The sequence below is a fragment of the Lissotriton helveticus genome, chromosome 5_1, assembly GCF_964261635.1.
Source record: "Lissotriton helveticus chromosome 5_1, aLisHel1.1, whole genome shotgun sequence".
Lineage (NCBI taxonomy): Eukaryota > Metazoa > Chordata > Amphibia > Caudata > Salamandridae > Lissotriton > Lissotriton helveticus.
The window spans coordinates 323405710-323430772 of NC_136065.1; the positions used below are offsets into that span (position 1 = coordinate 323405710).

Here is a 25063-nt window from a genome sequence, read left to right on the forward strand (position 1 = left end):
TAATATATTTCCAACAAAGTTGTGAAGTTGAATAAGCACAGCACGTCAGCATCGTTCATCAAATTATAGAACCAGTTTATTTTAAGTCTCCTGATATTTGGGTGGTCTTTTGAGGCTTAACCTAATATGGGAATGCCACCATTTGGGTCCAGCAACAGAAAAGGTTTTTTTCCAATAGAGGCTTTCTTCTAGTGTCTGTGATGTGTTGGTGACGTGCACAGTTCTGCTGACCTAAGCTTTTGTTTCGCTGTGTGTGGCATGGACCTCTTATAGCTGTTGGATTGACAGTATTTGGCGTACATGATTTTAAGGGCGCTCAAAGCAATTTAGGATTCAAGTTTTGAGCATACAAAAAGCTGGTGTTTTTAAGTATAACAATAACTTTGGATTTTCTTGCTTCCTTCTCACACTTTTTTGTTTTATATCATTTGTTGGCTCCTCGTTTGGTTTTGGGAAGTTCAGACATAGTTGGTTGTCCTGCTATAATTGTTAGGGTGTCACTGACCCTTTCTTTTCATTCAGAAGATTCTATACATTTTGTTGAATCCAGCTATAGTAGTGGGTTTTGCTCTTGGTGTTATCCAGAAACACCTAGCAACTTCTGGATTTTACGTTTCTAAAACAAAATCATTCAGTTTTCCAATCTGACTTGGAAAAAGACAAGCTATTAGAGGTGGCAAAATTAAGATGTGTCCTCTTCTGTACAGAGTTAAATAAGGAATCACCCTCTTCCCCTACCCTGGTAAGTATAGGGACATTGGTAAACTCCTGTCTGACATGACTGGTAAAATTTGGAAAAATCCATCCTGCACGTTATGAGCAGGGATAATACACATGTTCTTGATGATGTCATCCAGAACATAAAGGCATTTATCAATAGTATAAACCAGAAAAATCCATTATTTCCACGTAGTATATACAATGTGGAAAAAGACCCCTTGATGATCAAAAAAATTCCCCCTATTACAGATTGTCATAGCAAATTTTCAATATTCTATACAGACTGACCTGTAAAATATCCACTTTTGTGGATACCGTGTTTATGAAAAATACACTCTATTTAGGAGGTCTGGGTTTTAAAACAAGCATTACATTCAGGATTGCATGAGCTGCAAACACCCAACCTATTTTGGACAGTGTCTATCTACTCTTGTGATGTCTTCCCAATGAGGCAGGCAATGGCAGCCAACGCGAGGAGGCACCTTATGCAGGAGCTGCTAACAAATGCTTCTCTGACATTGTTTCTATCTTGAACATGGTGCTCCTGCAGACAGAAAACCAAGGAAAGAAGGCTTCTGCAAGAAGCTTGCGACTGAGGCCCCGCAAAAACGTCTGACAGGCCTGCTCTTCCATCCCTCCCAGTAAGTTTCATCCATCCACTATCTAGCGTTTCACCATCCTCCTTACTACTACAGTCCTTTATATGTAGATGCATTTACAGCTCATCCATTTCACTCTTGAAAACACAGTTTCAGGTGCTGTGAGCAGAACAGCTTTACAATCACATTCACAATGAAGCAGGGAATGCTATCGCGGATAGGCCATCGGAAGAGGATTTCTGTGGCTTGGCCAGCGGAATCTCATTGGTTCCCCTACATTTAAATTAGGTAGGAAAATCAAAAGTTTGTCTGAAGGGAACATCTGTCAATTTACAGTGTATTCTACTTTAGTCATATTCTAATTGACCCCCTTAGCCTTCAAGAAATTTTAAGTGACAGTGCTTTAGAAATCTGATGCTTACTCACCATTAAATATCCTCTTTCTACCTGCAGGTCTCTAAGATGGCTGCGGACAAGGCGGAAAAGGAGGAGGGGCTCATTGACTTCTATGACTCTTTCAAAGACATGTTCCAGTTCTTTTGCGACAACACCACCATTCACGGCAGCATTCGCCTGGCCTGTACCAGCCAGAACAAAATGAAGACCACATTCTGGTTCTTGCTTTTCTTCTCCAGCTTTGCGATGCTGTACTGGCAAATTGGTATCTTGACTTCCCAGTACTGGAGCTATCCCGTCACCATTAACATCAGCATGAGCACGAACCACGATGGCAAGACCTTCCCCGCGGTCACAATCTGCAATATGAACCCCTACAGGTACTGGGTCTGACTTTGGCTTTAATAGTGGGATTATGGGCAGAAATTTGAGACTCAATAGTTGTGTTCGGGTGCAAGCAAAAGGGATATATTTCACAATTGGTGATTGTCTCAAACTTACTGAATTCAGGTCGTTTGGAGTTTCAAAAATCTGAATCAGGGTTTTTTATCCTAAGTGAAAAATTCTAAAATTGCAATCACACCTTTGTAAGATCTATTTAGTGTTGCCACCTTCCAAGTGTGTCTGCACTGGCACTCAATGTTAGGAACTTGAAACTTGTTTTTAATCATCAACCTTTCATCCAGATTAAGAGAGAGAGATGCAAGGAGAAGAGAGAAAAGGAAGGAGAAAGAGAGGATAGGAAAACAATAAAGTAATGTGAGAGAGGGATTACAACAAGGGATTAAGAAGAACGTGTAAGAGTAAGATCAAGAGGCAGGAAGTGGAAGGCGGTGGAAGAAAGAGGCATTGTTGGAATGAGATGGTTTCAAGTATAGGAAGGGTTGGAATATCACAGCACTTGTGGTCGGCACAGGTAGTCGCAGCTTCCTAAAAAAACTTTGGCCCCTGCACATATTTTTTGTATAAATTAAGTAGTAGTATCAGGATACTCAGTACAAAAAAGAGAAAGTAGGAAACAGTTACTCCAACACTGCATTAATTGAAAAGAGGCAGAGTTCCAGCACCGAGTATGGTCCAGATATGAGGAGAGATCTTTGCCTTGCTTTCTGACAGTTGCATCCTCCATTCTCAGACTCCATGCTGCTATTTGTTTCAAGTTAGTTTTTGTTCTGATCAGTGGCTAAACATCTACCTCACGTTGTTTGCTGCAGTCTTCTGATACTGAAGGTAGGTTGTCAGGTCTTGAGAATGGTAATTGTTGAGATATTGTCTACCAAGATATTCATGTCATCGAGGAAAGAATTGTGATGCATTAGGGGACAGGAGGTGAAGGGAGTGGCTCAAACTCTGAAGTTCAGGATTAATAATATCAAATAGCATGCATATCAGTTTGCAAATCTGTGAATAGTATAATTTCTGTTTTATGAAGGAGTTTCTTTTTTTTTGACGATCAATTTTATTGTTTTGAGAAAGAACAAGCACCAGCAATGTGGCATTAGATAGCGACAGTATTGACACACATCCAACTGAAAGACCAAAAACATTACAATTGACCCCACCACGTAGCATTGAATACAAGCATTGTGTACAGAGTTCAGGTTACTCCTCAGCCCCCAGCCATTTACTACATTCCCGCCGATATTTCTTAGGACATCCCCGCGCCTCATTCATGGGTTTTTCTTGTGCCGCGCACCAATCCACCCCCTTCGGCCACTTCTCAGGACATGGTGGTGTGGGAAGCTTCCATGAGGCGACTATGTCCCGCTTGGCCACAACCATAGCTGTATTGAAAAGTAGTTTCTCGTTCCTGGACCCGTCGCGCCCATCTGTAATCCCAAGAAGTAAATGTCATGGATTGTGGGGAACCCGCAGTTTCACCGCAGATCTACCACAGTGAATCCGTGGATCTACAAGATCAAGTGCTTGTTGAGATAAGATAGCCGCAAAGTGAAGAAAAAGGGCTCCCTACCCAAGTCCTACAAAATACATTAAATTAAGATATAAGGGGGCAGGTTAATTATGATACCAGTTGAGAGGTATTATATCTAAGCCCACCCAACACTTACTAATTGCAGTGTACAGGGCATAGACACAGGCCTGACGAATGCCTCAGACCCACTCCTGATTAGAGACAGAAACATGTTGGCATAATTATTTGTACAGTGACACATACAGGTCATTACACCTAAATATTCCTCCTGTATTTCCCCTTTGGTAATCTGTTAATCAACCAGGGATACCACCATATTAAAGGATACTTAAGTGGATTATCCCATGTTTTATTAAAGTCACAAACTGGACCTAAATCATTGTCCTGAGAAGAAACATCTAAGAACTCCATCAGAAAAGCCCAAAACTGAGGTTGATTCCACTCTGGTAATAACATCTTACCAGGGTGGGACGAGGTGGCAAATGATGAAGCATGTCACATTAAGAGAGTGAGCCATCCTCGTTGAATTCTTGGAATAGCCTTGAATTTAGGTAACAAACAACTAGCAGCACACAGCAAACTCATTAGGTCTCTGGTACTAACCTGCTGATTTCATGATTAAGCAAACAGCATTTCTCTGAGGGTATCACACCAATTTTTGTGTTTGATTTGGCAGGGTGGGGATAACCTGATCCCCTTGGGTCATGCGGTCCAGGCTTCTTTTGTTGTTCTGTGGATCCCCAGATCCAATGAGGCCAGATGCAGCCACCTGGGAGAACTGCAACAGATCAATGGAACTGTGGCACAACAAAATAAAGAAAAGGGGGTTGGACACGCACGGGGGGTGCGGGGTGGTTGGGTGCATCAAGATCTATATATGTGGAATGAAGCAAAGTAAACCTATATTTACCTGTATTTATTAACCGTGTCAATATTTTGGTTCTCAATATTTTGATCATGATATCTTGGAATTCATATTAAGGTGGAATGCCACAATGTTTGCTCCAATCATGTGTTCCTCTTCAGAATTTGTCTCTATCTCAAACCTCTCAATATGTTAAGAGTTGAGTTAGTGAGATTTCTGGATCAACATCTCATAGAATAATTCAAGAGTGAACTGACGTGTTGGTAGAAAAGGAGTGTGATACCCTCTGGTTGTCTTCGTTGCCCTGCTTGTGAGCATAATTGTCTCTCAAAGATGAGCGGAGCTCATATATCTCTTTTAATCTTATACCAGGTTCGATGTGGTCAACAAACATTTAGTCGAGTTGGATCAATTGGCACGGAAAGCTCTCTCTGATTTCTATGGTTTCAATGCTACTGGGAGCTATGACAGTAAGCCTGAAGTAACAGCATTAGCGGAACTACTGGGAGAAGGGAGCGGCCACTTCAATTCTAGCTTCAGCTTGGAGGACAGCATCAAACTGGTGCGACTGACGGACGATGGCACCAGGCCAGCCCCGTCAGGGGCCATTAGTACCAGAGTGGGCTTTCGGCTTGTAAGTATAACACCCAGACTAAATACAAATACCCTTTCTTCCTTGCTGGCCCAGGGTAAATGGAAGGCCCCAGGACGTTAGTCTGCCCATGAGACCATAGAGCACAAAAAGGTCAATGAACTGGTAAATGCTAAGCAAATTTAAACCACTTAACATAATTTAAGTTTTTAGTCACCACTGTAAATGACATCATCCACTTGACTTCATACTCAAATAAATTCAAAAACAGTGTTCAGAAACACTCTACAACCCCCAGACTTTGCACATATGCTCCCAGCAGAATCCATGGGTTTTTACTCCTAATTGTGTTTCAAATTAAGGTTCCTTATCCCTGCTGATGTGATATATTTATCCTTAAGCTAAATTAAAGGCAATAATAAAATGCAAGTGTGCAGTCCTACAACACTGACTGACCAATTTGTCAGAATGATTGACATCACTGAAAATCTGAAGTGGATGCACACTTAATATACCCCCACATGACAGAATCATCGATATATCAATCGTTTCATCTGAATCAACCCTTTGTTCCTATTTGGGAAACTCTCCCCCTCTGAAGGTGCTTTTATGTTCTTTGGCCACTAGGATCGTCCAGACCATGGCCCTGATTCACAAAGGGGCTCCGCACTCGCGGCGGAGGTCCCACAATGTTGGGGGAGTCTCCACACTAGGGTTTCTGCCCGAGTGCAGAGACTCCCCAATGACTGTGGAGACCCTTGTTGAATCAGGCCACATGTGTGTGCCAGATATTCCTGTGACTATTCCTAAAATGCAAAACTCATGTAAATGAAATGTAGATTTGCATCATCAGTCTCATATTGGTCCTCTCCCAATAGGATTCAGTGGTTGTGCAATGAGTCCTCACAGGCTGTACAGCTGTGATTAATTCCCCAAACATCATGTCCAGAGCTCTCAGAAAAGAAAAGGGCATACGGGCAGTTCAAAAAGAGAAATAACTCAGTTTCATTGTTCTTTCACCTTCTTGAGTAACACCTATAGCGATTAAGCCCATGATCTTGTATGAAGGCTCATCCTCATAATCAGCCGTAAATTACCATTCATGCAATGTCTTTGTGACTATTGATTGTTTAACTTTATAGAGCTTCAATCTATTCGTTGGTGTATTACACTTGGTTCAACATTGAATATACTTTAATTTATATAAATATAGTTGTTTAACTTCAGGTTGATTTCTTCCAGAAAATCCCCATATTCTGCACAGCATAAAGTTTGGTCCAGTTATAAAGAACTTCCCCCTGCCCTTAGTTCATTTGAGTATATTTTCAGGTTGGCAGGAGTAAGAAATTGACAATGAAGAGCTGGCCACGGTCTTTGTTTTGGTTCCTAAGAGTGATCTAGGGGGCATATTATCAAGGACCGGTGTTAAAATTATCGCCATTTTATCGGCAGGAAACTGCTGATAAAACGGCGATAATGGGCTTGATAATACGCCCTTGTAAATTCCCATAGAAGCCCATGTTAACATCAGAACATGGGCTTCTATGGGAATTAACAAGGGCGTATTATCAAGCCCATTATCGCCGTTTTATCGGCAGTTTCCTGCAGATAAAACGGCGATAATTTTAACACCGGTCCTTGATAATATGCCCCTAGATTCTTACAGCTACATGTCTTGGTCTTACGCCCACACCATTCAATATTTTGATTGAGGCTATGGTGTCCAGTGTTCTTATTGTAATAGTAAGTATAAGACATTACCTTAGCCCCTTAATATGTTTATTGTGTGGAAATAAAAATAAACTCAGCCATATCATCTGCCCACCGAACATCACCCCTCAACCCTCTATCAAGCAATGGCCCCCCAGCAACAGACGTCAGAAAAAGAAACTTTGGAAATGCAAATGATCAAAGGAAAACGCTACGGGGCTTATTACGAGTCAAGCGGTCCAGGGACTGCCAGACTCACAGGGCTCGGCGGTGGTGGCCTTCTGACTGCCCCATTATGACTGTGGCGGTCCTGGGGCAAGCATATTACAACTTTCCTCACTACCACACTTTTCATGGCGGTGCGACCACCATGAAAAGTATGGTGGTGAGGAAATAAAGGGGACCCTACAGGGTCCCCTTGTGCCTCTGCACCAAATCAGATGCACACAGGAGGGCACAACATGTGCTCCCTGTGTACATGACCCCAGTACCTGCACGGCATGGACTGCAGCAGTCCATGCCGTGCAGGCACTGTTTTTGACATTAAATATAAATGTCACATAAAGTACATCTGGAAGTACTAAGGATAAAGAGTGACTGTCCACAACATTGTAGCAATCTAGGTGTTGACCAAAATGTTTCAACTATTTCTCTTTCAGAACAACAACCCTCACTCACCCGAAGGTGACATGCTTCATCATTGGGTTCCCTCCTCACACCAATCCGCAAGGTTATTGCTGTGGGCTTCAACTCTTCAAGGTTAAAGTGGAGCTGAGGTGTTTTAAGGAAATTTACATGAGAAGGTGAAGGAAATGAGGGTCAGAGTGCAATAAGGGAAAGGATGAAGAATAAATATCTACTGAAGACCAAATTACCTTTATTCTGTGGTCTCTTGGGACAGGGTTAAAAGAAGGGAGTACTAAGGGTTATCAACAAATATACCACTACAGTAAGTCAACATGTTTCTGCCCTTAAATGACCCCGCTAAGGGTTCTGGGGCATTCCTCAGGACCAACTAAATAGTCACTCTGCACAGAAGTCAACAAAATCTGAAAGTAACATGTAATTATACTGGCCACCGAATTCAGTAGCCTGTCAGATGCGGCGATGGCCTTTGTTTCTTGTGGGTCCATCGTCTATCTCTGTGGTAACGTACAGATTCCACTCTCCAAGCATAAAAGTGACACCACGTGTTGCACAGCTCTTAGGAGTCCGTGTCCAAGGTTTGGGTGTACCAGCAAGAGTGCTTTTGAAGTTTCACAGGTACCGCTGTGGGAACACCATAGGACCGCCTGCCAGTCAGAAGAAAACTGCTAATCTGGTGGGCGGTTCAAACATAGGTTTGGCTGTGCGGTTGCGGGCGGTCCCAATCCTGCACCTCCAACCTCATATTAACGCTGTAACTGTTTTGGTCCAGACATCCAAGCAAACACTGGGAATAGCAACAAAATCTGAAGACAGTCACTTTAACTGTAGTTGTCGGGCAGAAGTTGACCTCTGCCAAAGATTTTCAGACATTCACAATTTTGGGGTTTCAGCAGGATAAAGCTTCTGACAGCTGCAAGGGAAATGTAGCTCAAATAGTAAATGCCAAGAAATCCTCAAAGCAGCAGCATGTACCCATAAAATGGGTGCGAAATGTAATTATATAGACCCAGTCCATGCCCTGCAGGGTGGTGTTATCGATGATGGGGTCGATGGGGGTCACTTCGTATGCAAGTTCCTCGTGGAAGTATTCTCCCTAATGCATTGCCCTTGGACACATGATCTAATAATACACAGACCGAAAATCCCTGGAGTCTAATCCGGAGTCTTGGTGGGAATGAGACGTAAAAATCATTGGGGAGGTGAGACATGGACCAGGTAGGTGAATATGAGACATTCAAAATAAACTCCAAGCACTCCAAGATTAAATCACAAGTTTGTTTTCATATGTTGATGTTCAATGTCTTTTATTCAGACATAAGATTTCTCATTCCTTGAACAAAAGTCTTTCGTAACGGACTACACGTTCATGCCCCATATTTGTAACTAAAAGGTCCAAAGGGGTCAAAAGATCATGGCGGCCATCTTGAAATATGATTGAAGTTGCGAAGTGTTCACATAACTTATTGAAAATAAATAAAAGGTCTGGCGCTCTAAAACCCACGATATTTATTGGAACCATATGAATAGTTCAATGGGTAAACTACATACTGTCTCTCGTAACGGACTACGCGTTCCCGCGCCAAGTTCGTAACTAAATGGTCCAAAGGATTCATGGGACCATGGCGGCCATCTTGTAATATAATCTAAGTTGCACAGTACTCACATTACTTATAAAAAATCTTACGCTCTAAAACCCATGTTTTTTTTTTAACCTTACTAGTAGTGCAATGGATAAATTAACCAACAATTGTCACAATCGTGATTCATAGCAATCATATACTATATTGTCTAATATTTCATACATGGTCATAGGAGAGTGAAATGCTGCTCAGTGAAAAGTTGCAAATTAACTATTAGTAGTGATGAGATTTCCCAAGGAGAGTGAAAGAAAAGAAAGTAGTGCTGCCTTAGTGGCAATAGAAGAAGCATTTGTAAAGTGTAAGCTAGTATTTGAAACAAGTGTACTCATCAGTCTGCTTCCATTGTACATGTAAACAATTACAGAAATACATTTCTAGCTACACATCACTCCTGTTGTAACAAGTATCAATATACATTTGTGCTGAAATTTACATTTGCAATTCCCAGTGGAGCTCAAGAACAATGTCACAGACCTGCATTTCTTATTCTACTTCCAAATTACTAATTCCGGTAGAACATATGATATACAGTACATGTTGCAGTAAATTCAATGGTCTCACACATGATATTGAAGTAACACATTATCCATCTGTATATCATTCTCCCAAAAAATAATGTAGCTCACTGTCCAAATTCAGGCCCTCCTCGACTGCCCTGAGGCGCATAATCCAGACTGCCTCTTTACGCCGCAGTCTGAGTTCTCTATTTCCCCCTATCCAGTGGTGGTACCATTTCTATACCATGGAAACGGAAGGTCCTATGGTGATCCTGCTGTTCGTAGCTCATTGTGTGTATTGCAAATGGGTACCTGGGGTCACCTTGTTTTATTGCCCTAAAGTGTTCTTGGATGCTCTCTTTGAGCATTCTAAGGGTGCTCCCCACATAGATTTGTTCACATTTACAAATTAGAACATAAACTACAAACCATGTATAACAGTTGATATTAGTATTTATCAAAAACTTGGGGCTCCGATTATAGGAGAATTCCTTCACGTCCCTAGAGAATCTATACATTGAACAATTCCCACATTTGTGCGAACCTCTATTTCGGGCTGTAAGCCAATCTTCTTTCCTTGTTTGTGTAGGATAGCTGGGGCTGATCAGTCATCCCAGTCTCCTCCCTTTACGGAATGTTATGCTGGGGTTCTTGGGAATAAATGGTGCATTTTTATCCCCCATAAGTATATACCAGTGTCTCTTGAGTATTTTACTTATATCCCCTGTGTTGCTCCCAAGTGACATTGTGGGTCTTATTGAATACTGATGTTTTGTGAGCTTTTTTTGATTATCACAGAGTGCATCCGCTCGATTTAGTCTCATGGCTTTGTTAGAAGCTCTATTTATATAGTGTTCATCATAGCCTCTAATTTTAAACCTCATCCTGATTTCTTTTCCCTTAATCTTAAATTCCTCATTAGAACTACAGTTTCTCCTCGCCCTAACAATCTCGTCAACAGGTATTGCTGAGATCTGATAGTTAGGGTGGGAGCTAGTCGCACGTGACACCGAGTTACACGATGTTTCCTTTCTGTACATCCTACTGCTTAACTGGTGGTCACTTATATATAGTTCCACATCTAAGAATATAATTCTCTGTTTGCTGTGATACATGATAAATGACATAATATATGGATTGCTTTTCCGGTGTTGTTTGAAAGTGTTCAGTTGTTCCACTGTCCCTGTTCATATCAACAGAATATCGTTGATATACCTGCCCCAAAAGTATATAAACTGTATCCAATTTGCTCTTTTTCTTCCCCAGATTCACTCCCTCTCAAACCAACCCATAAAAAGGTTGGCATAGGAAGGAGCGAATCTGGAGCCCATGGCTGTCCCGCTAGTTTGGTGATACCATCTGCCTTCAAACAAAAATACGTTATTCTGGAGAATAATCTCAATCATCTTTATGATCATCTCAGTATGTAATAGCAACTCAGCAGGTCTTTTGTGTAAATAGTGTTTGATAGCCGTTATTCCAAATTCAGAGGTAATATTCGTATACAAAGATACGACATCCAAAGTAACTAGAGTCATCTGATCATCTCACAGTATATCGTTCATCATATTTAAAACATGCTTCTTATCCCTAATGTACGATGGTAATAGTGGCACTTAAGGTTTTAGAAATGTATCTACAAAGTGGGACAGGTGTTCAGTTGGTCCCCCTATACCGGACACAATTGGCCTCCCCGGTGGAAAGGGGGCAGGTTTATGAATCTTAGGTAGGGTGTACAGACATGGGAATCTTGGTCTGTCAATTTTTTGATATGTGTATTCTTCAAGAGTAAGCAACCCTATCTCATACCAGTTTTTGAAATCCTTATTCACTATATTTGTAATACGTGCTATTGGATTCCAATCCAGCGCTGTGTAACAAGCTGTATTCCTAAGTTGTGAGTATATCTCATTATTGTAGTCAGATCTATTCATGACTACTATACAGCCACCTTTGTCAACCTCCCTAATAATCAGAGTCTCGTTATCGTTCAGCAGAGTTAATGCATTCCTTTCCTGTATGGTAAGATTGTCTGTACCTCAATGTTTCCTTATAATCTTTCTATTGGACACGTGATCCAAGTTATCACAAACATTTTTTTAAAATACGTCCCAACAGTTATCTGGTGGGCAATTCGGGGTCCACTTTGATTTAGGTTTCAACCCGCTCTCCTTAGTATGACCAATATCAATTCCCAATTGGTGTAATAATCCACTCTAATCCAAAGAGATGCCCTTTTCGGGTCCAGTGATAACAGTAAAACAGTATCCAATGTGTCTTGTATGAACATTGGGCTGTAAGATGTTACTCTACTCACTTCATCAGTATTGCTTGGGTGTGTGGAAAAATACTTCTTCAATTTCAGTTTTCTAACAAACTTATACATATCAACTTTCAATTGTTCAGTATTCACCACAGTAGATGGACAAAACACAAAACCTTTCTGTAACACTATAATCATATATTTCGTCAATACTTGATTTGACAGGGGGGGCGTGGCTTGGACGCCGGGGAGAATGGCGGCATAGTTCTGACCTCCTCCAGGCGACTGCTCCTTTAACGACCATAGAGGGCTGCTATCTGACCCCCAGCTCCTGAAGGGCGAGGGATTCGACTGTCGTGGTCTTTCTGCAACATGTCCTGAATTTTGGGCTGATTCCGAGCGCGGAATGCTAAAGAAATGGAACCGTCTGCTCTGACCGCTGTAGACTGAAGAGCGGGACGGAGACTGATGCCGGGTACAACAGCGCGGCTCTCCGGAGCACCAGGTCCGCTCGCCACAGTCAGCGACAGGAGCCTAAAGAGTCCAGAAATGGCCCCCCTACCCAGCGGTGTGACCAGCGATATGACCAGCCCCCGGAGCCGTGAGTAAAAAGAATGCTTTTTGCCGCATTTTGACCGATCAACACGGAAGGGTGATAAAGGCGCGAAACACCGGCAGCTTAATGGCGGTCTGATCAAGCTCCCGACTGTGACTCCCGACTGCGATCTGGAAAAACCCAGCGACCTCCATTGTTATAATCTGCGCAGTTTGTGGGCAACAATACGAACTGCTGGGGTAAACTGTACTATTTGTGTTATCGGCTCGATCATAACTGCTCAATGTCTCTGAAGGTCCGTGAGCAAACAGCGCGGCATCTGTAAACACAAGACGCGCTTCAACAAAATGGCGGCGGACAGAGTATTGTGACTGGCTTAATGCGCAGCGACACAGGAGAATGCCCTCATAGTGTCCATTTTCATTCATAAACACAGCGCACGTGTGCATTCTGTGAATCTACACGGTCTCCTCTCCACGCTAAGGCACACTGACGAACTGTCTGAAAAACGGAAGTACAGAATTCATCACTTTATGTAAGCAGCCTGAAATGGTGGCTCCCCGACACGTCTGACGTCGCGCTGATATCGCAGCTAGGTCATCCTGCTACTGGCTTCATCTATTGCTCTGCTCAGTGTTTTGAGACTGTGTATATGGTTTGGTCATATGTAGTGGTGTAAAACGCCTGAAAATTCTACATGCATGCAAATAAGTGCAAATAAGTGCAGTGAAAGTGAAGTGTAAAACGCCTGAAAAAATTCTACATGCATGCAAATAAGTGCAAATAGGTGCAGTGAAAGTGAAGTGAAAGCTCCATGCAGCATTGGATAGAGAACAACACCACAAGACAAACTAGAGGGGGGGAGTTTGCTAATGCTGTAATTACCTTCACTAATTGATATTTACAAGGATATTTACAAGGAGTGATATTTCAAATTATACAAAATAGCGACGCAAACCGAGTGCTTTAAAGGGAATGCAACACATAAGCTGGTAATGCATACATAGCTCTCTAATGTAAATTCAACTTCAAAACGGGAGAAGTGTATAATCTGCTGGCCTGCACGATCAAACAGAGATTGCTTCTCAGCTTTTCGGCGCTACATGCCTACATGCCTGGGAAACATCAAGGCATCTACACAACCCATCGCCTCACACATCTAAAGTATGGGAGACAAGGAAAATGGTACAGCTTCTAAATGCCTGAAATCTAACCCACCGACACCGATCAAAGGGAACAAAGGAAGCAAGAAAATGGAGGAAGCTATGGAAACAATCTTGAGCAGGCTAGAAGAAGTTAGAGACTTGGCCAAGTCCACCAAAGATGAGGTTGTTGCTGTCCGCCAAGATATTAAAGACATTAACTCAAGATTAGCGGAGACTGAAACCAGGATAAGCAAACTGGAAGGCTTTGAAAATAAGACATGTGGAGCTATCAAGAACCTTTCCTTATGCTCTGACCATCTAGTGAGGAAGGTTGCAGAGTTGGAGGACAGAAACAGGAGGTGGAATCTAAGAATTTTTGGTATGCCGGAGAAGTCGGAAGAAAAACATGACTCATGCATACCCTTCCTTGAGGAGTGGTTCACTCAGGCAACAAATCTAACCTTGACTCAACCTCTGGAGTTTGACAGAGCACATAGAGTGCCAGGACGAATCTCAAAGGACCAAAAGGGCCCAAGAGCAATTGTGTGCAAACCACTGAGGTACCAACACACAGAGCAGATACTCACCTTCGCTCGCAAAAACAACCACGTGCTATGGAAAGGCCAGAAGATCTTCATCTCACAGGACTTCAGTAAGGAAACAATGGAGATCAGGAAAGCCTTCCTTGCATTGAGACCCCAACTAAAATCACTTGGTCACCTGTATGGCTTTATTGGTCCAACAAAGTTTAGAGTAACTATACAAGGCGTGTCTCATGTGTTCTCGGACCCGCGAAAACTGCGACAGCTCCTGTTCGATCATGGAGATGGCAATATGGAAGTCTCCCCTCCAGCTCAACAATGAGCCTCTGCTTCTGGCCTAGGATAAACTATGGGTTGGAGATTTTGCACTGCCACTCTCAGACTCCAGGATCCATGTAACAGTGCCTAGCCGGACTGGATCTGCTAGGAGGGTCTCCTTCTTGGACTTGTCACCTAGTTGGTGAGCGCAACTGGGTTTTGGCCGATAATGACATGGTAATGTACTCTGTACTCTGTACCCTTGGGCCAGTGAATCAACTGATTCCGGACCTATCTTAGAACGATCCCTTGAACAATCGCATGAATCCTTAACTTGAATGCTCTGTCATTAAAACCTACATCATTATGGTGCTATCCATGCTACCATATCCACGTTAAGATACATACATCACTATGATATCATGCTGCCATGATATTGCTCGTGTCCCCTATAGACCTCGAATAGGCGCTATGCTGTACTGTTGACATGTAGTACTCCTCCCCGTTGTCGAATGCGCTTACGATGATTCTGTTGCAGGTACTGATATATTTGATCACGACACTGAAGCCAATGCAGTGATTTTCCAGTGTTTAACGTTCTGAAACCGTAGTTGTTTATTGCTTATTGTTGCCTACACAATTGGGCTGTTTTTCTTTTTTTCTCTCAGAATTGGGTTGCAGCCCATATAACTGCTAGTTAAGAGTAAGTTGCTTGGAGTCGGCCGCTTGGTCGTCATTCCCGAGTCGCCATGTTCTGTTGTTTCTACTATTGGGGAGGGAGGGGTGGGTTGTGGGTGAGGGAGGAGGGAGGAGGGAGGTTGACAGGGGTAGTGGGGGGGTTGTTTTGACATTTTGCTTATGGTTTTGTTTAGTTATGTCCATCTTGCATACTAGCTTGCATCCAATGTACCACATTACGTTCCGAAGCTTATACTCTGTCCTTCTGTTTCCTGCATACTGTGCTGGCCGCACATTGTACGTGTTAAAAGATGCTGCTGACTCCTTAAGGAGTATGAGACTGCTCCCACGACCTAATACTTATGCATACACATGTACTGTGACACGATATTACTGGCTGCATAATTGATGGCTCCTGTTATAGATACTCCTATAGGGACGACAATTATAGCTAACCTTAGAATACTATCACTGAATGTGAAAGGGCTTAACCAGCCGGTTAAACGCCAAAAGACACTTGACTATCTACGAAGGCAGCGTGGAGATATAGCTTTATTGCAGGAAACAAAATTAGAAGCAAAGCAATTTCACACACTACGTAATAAGTACTATACTGAAGTGGTAGGCTCTGAGGCAGTCTCAAAGAAGAATGGTGTGGTGATACTAGTGGCCAAGAATGCAAATGTGGAAATAGTCTCTAGTGCAACAGATACGAAAGGTAGATGGGTTTCAGCGAGACTACTCAAGGATGACACTGAATTCTTTGTCACGAATATCTATGCCCCAAACACACATGATCCGTCCTTCTGGGTAGGCCTAACGAAGCAGATAAACTCCATCCCCGACACGGCAGTCCATATTCTGGCGGGTGACTTCAATCTCCCATACGACCCAATACTAGATAGAGATTCTAAATGCGTCTTTCGCCCGGGAAGAGCCCATAAGGCGTTCATGAAACTATGCAATAGATTTCATATGGTGGACACGTGGTGTTTGATGCATCCTGATGACAGAGACTACTCATTCTATTCCCCACCACATGACTCGTTTTCGAGAATCGACTACATACTCATATCCAACAACGCGGTGGCAAGAGTTGAGGACACGGACATTGCTCCCAGATTAGTCTCTGATCATTCCTGCATCTCACTTACGTTGTCTAATATTAGACCGACCACCCGTCAATCTATGTGGCGATTCAATGACACCATTATTAATGACACAAAACACAAAGAAACCCTTGACACTGCCATTAAAGACTTTTTATTATTAAATAAGAGGGGGGACACTTCAGACACCACCCGTTGGGAGGCACTGAAATCCACCATAAGGGGACTTATCATAAAAATATCGTCTGCAATTAATAAGAACCGCACTGCAGCCCTATTGAAACTGGAGGAGGACATTTCAAAACTCCAGCACACATACTTGAGGAGTAGAAACCCTGAGGTCCTAACTGAACTGTCCAATCAGAAATACACCTATAATAAACTTATTAGTGAAAAGGCGGGAGTTTGGCTAGACAGGAGGAAGCGTTTCAAAATTTGCGACTCGAACAAAGCGGGGAAAGGGCTAGCGGCTTATCTTAAATTTAAAATTCAAAAGAATACCATAGCATCCTTGCTCGATGAAAAGGGGACTCCTAACTCTGATCCCACTAAGATTGCGAATATCTTCAAGGACTTTTACGAGAAACTTTATGCTAAGAACATACACGTAGACAGCGAAAAAATGAAGAAATACCTCTCCAATTGCACACTCCCAACGCCTACGGCCGCAGAAAGAGACTCCTTGAATGAGCCGATCTCTGAGTCGGAGGTTATTAACGCGATCAAATCCCTCAAAAAGGGGAAAGCCCCTGGCCCTGACGGCTATACAGCCCAATTTTATAAAACCTTTGCCCATGTTCTTTCAACTCCTCTCCTAGAGGTCTTCCACAAAATTGGCAATACAGGTAAAGTTACGGGGACTATGGCAGAGGCTGTAATTGCGGTAATACCCAAAGAAGGCAAAGACCACAAACTCCCCAAAAACTACAGGCCTATCTCACTGATAAATTTAGATTGTAAGCTCCTAGCATCAATTTTAGCAAATCGCATTCAAAAAGTCCTGCCGTCTCTAATACATCCCTCGCAAGCGGGTTTTCTGAAGAACAGGCTCTCGAGCGATAACACGAGAATCCTGGCTCATGTCATTGAAAAAGCGAAACTCTTATCCACACCTACCGTCGCCATTACACTAGACGCTGAAAAAGCGTTTGACAAAGTAGACTGGGCTTACTTAAATGCTGTACTACATAAATTTGACCTGGGCCCCGTATTTACTAAATTAGTCATGTCCCTCTATGCCTGTCCCTCTGCTAGAGTACGAGCTGGCGGCGCTTTTTCCTCCCCATTTGGTCTAGAACAGGGTACTAGACAGGGATGTCCATTATCCCCGTCCTTATTCCTCCTGGCTATTGAGCCTTTTCTATACTACATAAGGGAAAACCCTGACATCGCTGGAATCCGGTTCGCTGATTGTACCATCAAACTCACGGCTTATGCAGATGACGTGTTGGTTATGAGTGAACAAGCTGACAAGGCTATCCCAGCGCTAATGTCCACAATAGAAGAATTCTCAGTTGTCTCTGGATACTCCTTGAACAAGGATAAAACTGAGGTGAAGTCATTGAATAACCTATGTGATAAAACAATCCTGGGCGACTCCGGGCTTACCTGGCAGTCGAAGAGTTTTAAATATTTAGGACTGGAATTTGAAAAGGACTTGATATCCACCTTAAAGATTAATGAAGAGCTGCTCTACAAAAAAATACAAAAGCTATTAGACGGCTGGTCTCCTAAATTCCTTTCGTGGTGGGGTAGGGCTGAAACACTAAAGATGATGATCAGTCCTATGGTAAATTACATGGCGTGTATGCTCCCCATGACCTTCTCGGAAGACTTTTTACATAAAATTGAGAAATTGATCTCGAGTTTCTTGTGGAAAGGGAAGAAACCGAGAATTGCCATGAAAAAACTGCAACTCCCAAAGCTTAAAGGGGGATTAGGATTACCAAATTTCAGAAACTACCAGTCCGCCTTTCTCTGCAAGCAGGGAGCCTCCTGGTTTATCGAAGACCCTGTTTACACGCCCTTATGGGTCAATATTGAAAAATCCATTATAGGCTACGCTGTCCTAACAATGGACCTCTCACACCTCACGAACTCTAAATACATCATGCTCAATACTAAGAGAGCTCTTCTGCGGATAGATCGCGTTCACGCCTCTGGTCAACAAATCCACAATTCCTCCTCTGCGTCTTTATGGCGTAACCCGTCTATTAAAATTGGCGGATCACCCATCATATGGGACCATTGGTCTGATAAAGGTATTAACGTGGTCTCTGACCTATATGAAAATAATATGCCACTGCCATTCTCGACTCTACAGGCTAGACACTCCCTGTTACCGATCGACTTTTATGCTTTCTTAAAGCTAAAGTCAGCCTTATCCACTAGAGCATTCAAGCTAGTGACGCCTTGGCTAAAAGCTATGCTACCACACTTTCAATCCTCTGGACATTTTGTCTCAAAAATATATAAACTACTCGCGCCAACGGCCAACAAGTCGATGAGGCGCAATGAGGTAAAATGGGAATCAGAAACAAACAACACTGGAATAAGTATAGACTGGGTCAGGATACATGCATCAGCACTCACACACAAGGTATCACCGATACTATCACAGACCAAATATATGATTATTAACAGGGCGTTTTGGACCCCACAGAGACTATTTAAGGTTGGCCTGCGGGACACACCGACGTGCTGGAACTGCTCCTCTGGTATTGGTGACCTCCCACACATGTTGTTCGATTGCCCCATGCTTCACACCTTTTGGACAAAAATCTTTGACTACATTGGACACACGTTTGACATACATCCCACAAGGGAATTCATCTACATTCTCATAGGAGCCTTAGATCCATCACTAAAGGGGGACCATGACCGCCAGCTCTTGGACCTTCTACTTACATTAGCATGTAAGGTGATCCTATGCAATTGGAAATCAACAGGTGAGGTCTCCTTCAATGCATGGAAGGAGTGGCTGTCCTGCATTAGGGGCACTGACAATCCCGCTTTACACTCATCACCATGGCAGGTCACCAACAAAAAATTATGGTCTTCATTGGACCAGGCCTCCTTCACCTTTGACCCACCCTGAAGGTCTAAATGTTGAGGTCTTTACTCAGTGAACTGTAGGGTGCATGCTGCATGAACTGTAATGGCTATATCTTGTGCTCACAGACTTGACAATCCTATAACCACAAAGCAGGAACGATGAAGTGTAAAAGGTACTATATGACTTGATTTAGACGGAGGGCTCTATGGAACTATATACAAATGTGAGTATGCAATGTTGGTACTTTATTTTCCTTTAATGTATACGTATTGTTTTATGTATAATCCATGTCTGATTGCGGTATCTTTGTAACATGACTGTAACTCTTATGATGCCTTCTTGCCGCTATCACTTCTGCTACCATTTATGTTATTTTTCAATAAAAATATGATTTGAAGTAAAAAAAAAAAAAAATACTTGATTTGACAGGTTAATCACATTCACATTCATGTGTTTCTCATTTAAATCAGTACATGTTACTTCTTTTTGGTCCATGACCTGTTATGCATGCCTGCACTGTCGTTTGACTGATCCCTTGGATCTCTTGCCTCGTCTGGTTTTCCTGTTCTTGGTGCGCGAGTATTGCCCTTCCGGTTCCCTATTCTGATTCGCCTCATTTCTTCTAAAAAACTATTGTTACCAGAAACCGAAGTGACCTCATCATGCTCAGTATTGCTCTCATTATCGCTTGAGACTATACTACAGGAAGTATTACTACCTCTATCAATACCTCCTTCTGCCTCATTGGTTGTCTCCTTATTAATCAAATGATCAAATTTGCTAGCAAATGTAAAGACTCTCCCTGATAAATAATCTCGCTCATCTCTTTTGAGTTTCCTAGTTTTACGAATCTTAATGCCTTCTTGGTGTTTGTCAAGTATATATTTTAGTATTTCATAATTCTTTTCAGTTGCCTCTTTCAGATTCAAATCTAGAATCTTCTTTTCCACATCAGCAATCTCACTTTGCAATTTGGTAACCTTCCTTTCAAGCATTATTTATCAGATTCTCCATCAGATTCATGGAGTTGCTAGTGAGTTATTTCTCCCATCTTAACAAAAGATCGGGCTCTAAATGTTTGCATCCCATCATTTTGATTGTTCGGTGACCTTGAGTCTTTCTAGTTTCAAAAACTTTTCTTTTAACCCTTCACTCCTTACTGACCTAGGTTGTGTTGTTAGACCCGAACTCAGGTTGCTGAAAAGATCTTCAGCAACCTTTTCTCTTTCTGCCAAATCCGACATACTTTTCACACGAAACAGTAGCCAAATAAACAGTAGACACCAGGTGGTGCTGCACAGCTCAGACAAAGACTTTTTGTCTGTCTTTTTCCTTTTTGAGGGAGATTAGGTGGCTCTCACTCCTCCTGAAGCACCACATCTAAATATTTGCACTTTCTATGGACAATGTTGAACCAGATTGTAGTGTGCGCCATTTACCCAGCCACCCGGTTTAAAATATTGAATATGAGACATGTTACCGTTGACGAATGTGTGACTACAGGGGCATACCCTGCTTTCCTCCCATGGAGACTATTGACTATATATAAGATGGAATCCAAGAAAGGAACACAATCAAAATAAGGGCACTTCTGTCCTTTTTTGCATGCCAGATATATGTTGCATGTTGTGTTTTGTCCTGACCAAGTAGAGTTACGGTTGCCTGACAGATAAAGACATCATTCCAGGGCATTGCTTCCAAGTCCTCATGAAAGCCCTGGACCCGATGGTCACCTTGACGTAAGGCTGAAATATGTTGATTTTTTTAAATTGGGTGTAGGATCATTACTTCCATAGACATCCCCCTATTCTTATTTTAATCATACCAGGAACATCATAAATAAACGGGATACCTTGGTGTTTCAAGAGGTATATTCTCTTGATTTTTTTCTACAAGACAAGAGAACGTGTACTGGACTTCAAACGTCTCTGTGTCCTCCAACGATTAAGATATTAGAGTTTTCGCGCCTGTGCTTAATTTGAAAAAGAATAAAAACAGGGTCGCAAAGTTTTGCTCCGATGCCTATGACTGTCGCAATTTGAATGAAGGAGTGCCAAATACCAAAGCTTAATATTGATTCTGGCTCATGCACCTTTAATTCCCCACCAGACACTCCCTGTCCCTTTATCACTTTGTTGCTGGTTTTTTCTGGCCCTGCTTTTTCTTTTTGTCACATTTGTCGTGTCGTTCTCTTCTTACTTTTTTTCTCCGTCTTTGGTTTTCTCTCTCTTGCTCTGGGTCAACGTCTAATAATATCAAATAAGTGCGGGTGCCAAAAACGAGTGCTGATGAGCCCCACTTTCAACCTGCGGCTCAAATGAAGCACAGATTATGACTACCCGATGCAAGGCTTAATTTGTAAGTGCCAAAGCACTCGCCAGGAGCACTGCAGCTTGCACCGCCCAATAACCCTGCTAGTGCTGTCAGTGACAGCACCAACACAGCTACTAACCATCACACTCCTACATGTATGAAAATTCAGACTATTCCAGGTCCCCAAAACTACAAACATTGCTTTGTTGGCATGTATTTATAATGTTCAAGTATTTTGAGTTAGTCTACCAAATGGTAGTAATTACAAAAAGGGGGTGGTGATGGACAGAGTATCTGAGTTAATCAGCACACTCCTACCCAGTCAACAGATCAGGGCTTGATCCATCACCGTTTTTTAGCTCACTGCACCATCCCAGTTCAGAACCTGGCTATATGCAAATTAGTCTGTCCCTGGCCCAGTGTATCATGGGAACAGGGCAGACCAAACTACCAAGCCAATTCTTCACTGGAAAGGAAACAAGCTTCCGGGGACCGGTTTCTGGCATTACAGCCGTCTTCGGCCCGGCTTGCTTGAATCCTGATGGTGCAATGAGCAAGGGACTTGTCGTGTATTTCTATAGGTTCTGAATCGATCCCCCTATTCCTGACCCTCTTCTGGTTAAACTAACTAGCTAGTTAACTAACAGTCAGCCCATGAGGCAAGAACAGCCCACATGATGCAGATACCGTTATCTGACGCAGTCACACTACGGCACAGGAACGTGTTATCTGATTAGGTCATAACGCTTGAGATCTAATTAGACAAGCGACATTCCTCCAGCCCCTGATAAGGCATACGACGTTCTCATAACAAATCAAACCTATGACAACCTGGATAATCCGTGCGGCCATTGTTTTGATTTCACAGAGAACTTTTGCAAAAGAATGTGCTAACGAGCAAGTCGTATGACATCTTTATTGACGTACCTATGTCCATCCTTACGTCAATCTCGGCACCTTTAAGGTATAAATATTGCCGACCTTGCCCTATGCAAACACACGCGTGGTGACAAGACGGAGCAGCCACACTTGCCGAAGCCGAGAGCAGAAGCAGACCCCGCTGGCAGCAGCCCCGCCTTCCTGACGCGCTGAGAGACGCGCTGCTATCTCAAGCCGAGAGACCCAGCACCGGCGCTTTCGGGCAGCCCTCGCAGGCAGCCTGGAATATCGAGAGCAGAGAAAGAGATACCATTCCTCATTCATCCTAACTTCCAGGTACAGAACTGAATAACCCCTCACAGAGAATTCTTTAGTTATTCACTTGGCAAAAACAAACTTAACTTAAACTGTAACTTTCTATTCCCGCCCACGCATTAGACTTAGGTCAGGTACACGGGGTAGGCGTATTTAGAAACACCAGTTGAGTACGTTTAGTCAAATGTATATGTGTATGTAAATATATTTTAATCATTTTAAACATCATATGGCTCAGAAACCATATCAATGTTTTTACAGTATTATTTCATACTATTGCTTTTAATGTATGCACTTTACTTAACTATAAGTATTGCAATAATATCGATCCATTTCTCATGTATGAGAAAAGAGACTGATCAATAAATAACACCTTTTTATTGAACACGCCCGTCTCTTCCTTTTCTCTACATTCTGATGAGACTAAGAATGCACGTACTGACTGAGTAAAATAATTGCCTTATGCTCACACGACTCTCGAGATTGACTCTTGATTAGGGGAGAGCAAAGTTGTCATGTTCTATGGTTGTCAGCAACTAAATCCCTTCTTGTCTAATCAGGGGAGGTAATTCTTTCCTGAACATTCAAGAAAGTTTCTAGCGAACTCTGAGCTTAGCTGGCAAACCCAAAAATTAAGTCTAGTATCGACAGTAGTAGACCTAGTTAACGTCTGGCCTAGGCCTTTACTGCTGTAGGTACTATTCCAATGCGCAGAGCCTATTGGGAAGATAGGAACTACACTACATGGCGCCCAACGCGTTTGGAAAGGGCGATAAAACTAACGTAAGACATTTAGAGTAACTCAGTCGTGCTTTCTCACTCAGACCCCTTTTCCCAAATACTCCAAAGACGTCTGGAGTGGGTGAAAGGTTATATCCTCCAAAACCTCGCAGGAGGGAACTCCTATGTATGGTTCTTGGTCTAGTCAACGTTGAAGGATAAACAGTTCCAAAATATTGTGCATCTAATCTCTGTTTCCATAAAGAAACCTGATCTGCAAACAAACATAATACCATTATGTCTGTAAAATGGGAGACAGTGATGAAGAAAGAGAGGCAGTTAGATTAGCTACTGAACTCGCAGATGCTGATGCTACCATGCAAGCAGCAGACCCGAATATAACACTCATTCCGGTCATAAAAAGGAGATCTATAACCTTAAAACTTATAGAAAATGGACTGACACCTAGAGGTGGCACAGTCATATTCGTAATTGAGGCACACGAATATCGGCAGACAGAGGTATACTATTCATGGATACATTTCCCAGCAGCAAATGCTGTAACAAAGTACTTCCACTATTACAAAGTAGAGGAACCTCCTGAAACGTACACTCCTTTCGAGGAGGTGGAAGTACCACTCAAATTCCAAGAGCATTTGCTCTTATTTGATGGCGCCCTAAAACACAATAATCACATTACAAGGCTCGGTCCTTTAGGTAGACCAGGAGCAACGTGGCCGGTCTTAGCCGGATACACACCACATCCAGACATCGAAAGAATGCCTGCAGCAGAGCTGTTAATACAGCTAAAACAACTACTAAAAATTCATAGACAATTAGTTCAGTATGTAATGCGGACTTCAACAATTCAGCCAGCGATTAAACTTCCACAGCTGACCCCTCACCAGGGGAACACAAATAAAATTACACCACAGAACATCCAATCCTGCCTAGGTAAAGTTCCAGCTAAACGGGAACAAATACCATTCTGGTTGGCACAGAAAATCACCCAAATAGAGGCGGTGTTTCCTGACACCACCCCATTAGAAAAACACAGGATTCTGACTATATGTCTCCCAATGGGAATCGCACCACACATTGAGGACTGTGACACTTGGGGTACAGTCTTTACTTCCATCTACACAAAAACGCACGGTGTTCCATCCATTTCGGTAATACCAGATGTGCTAAAGCAAATTCAAGATGAATACGGTCCAGAACCTGCTTTAACCCTTGGTATGAAATTACTAAAAGACTTCAAGCAGGTCTCGGCTATATTATTAGCCAACATAAAAGGTGAAGCAGCAAACGTGGCGATCCGCCAGAGGTTAAAAGAGACAGATATAGCAGACCAACCAGCTGAAATTGCCAGAATCATAGAAAAATCCTATGAAGAACTAGGCAGAGATAGTCTAGGTGGAATACCAGTAAAACCGCAACTGACTACAAGTCCAGAAAAAATATTTTTTAATAATAATAATTCACCAAAAAAGAACTGGGATGGAAACAAACAATCCAATCCTAAAGAAAAGAAATTCCAGTCCCGAGGGAGGTCTCCTAGGCGAAGAGAGAAATCTCCGAACCAAAGACAGAGGTCACCGCAGAGTGACCCCTCTGGGAATAGATATAA

At 42.5% G+C, this 25063-nt stretch overlaps 1 protein-coding gene across 1 annotated transcript in view; it reads left to right on the forward strand.

The window, feature by feature from the left end:
* Positions 1-1781: 1781 nt before the first annotated feature.
* The window catches only part of SCNN1D (sodium channel epithelial 1 subunit delta), an 83531-nt gene continuing 60249 nt past the window's right edge, over positions 1782-25063 (forward strand). Inside the window, exons 1-2 of the mRNA XM_078640377.1 lie at positions 1782-2095; positions 4886-5147. Coding sequence (XP_078496503.1) covers positions 1782-2095; positions 4886-5147 — 576 coding nt within the window. The remainder of the gene's footprint in view (positions 2096-4885; positions 5148-25063) is intronic.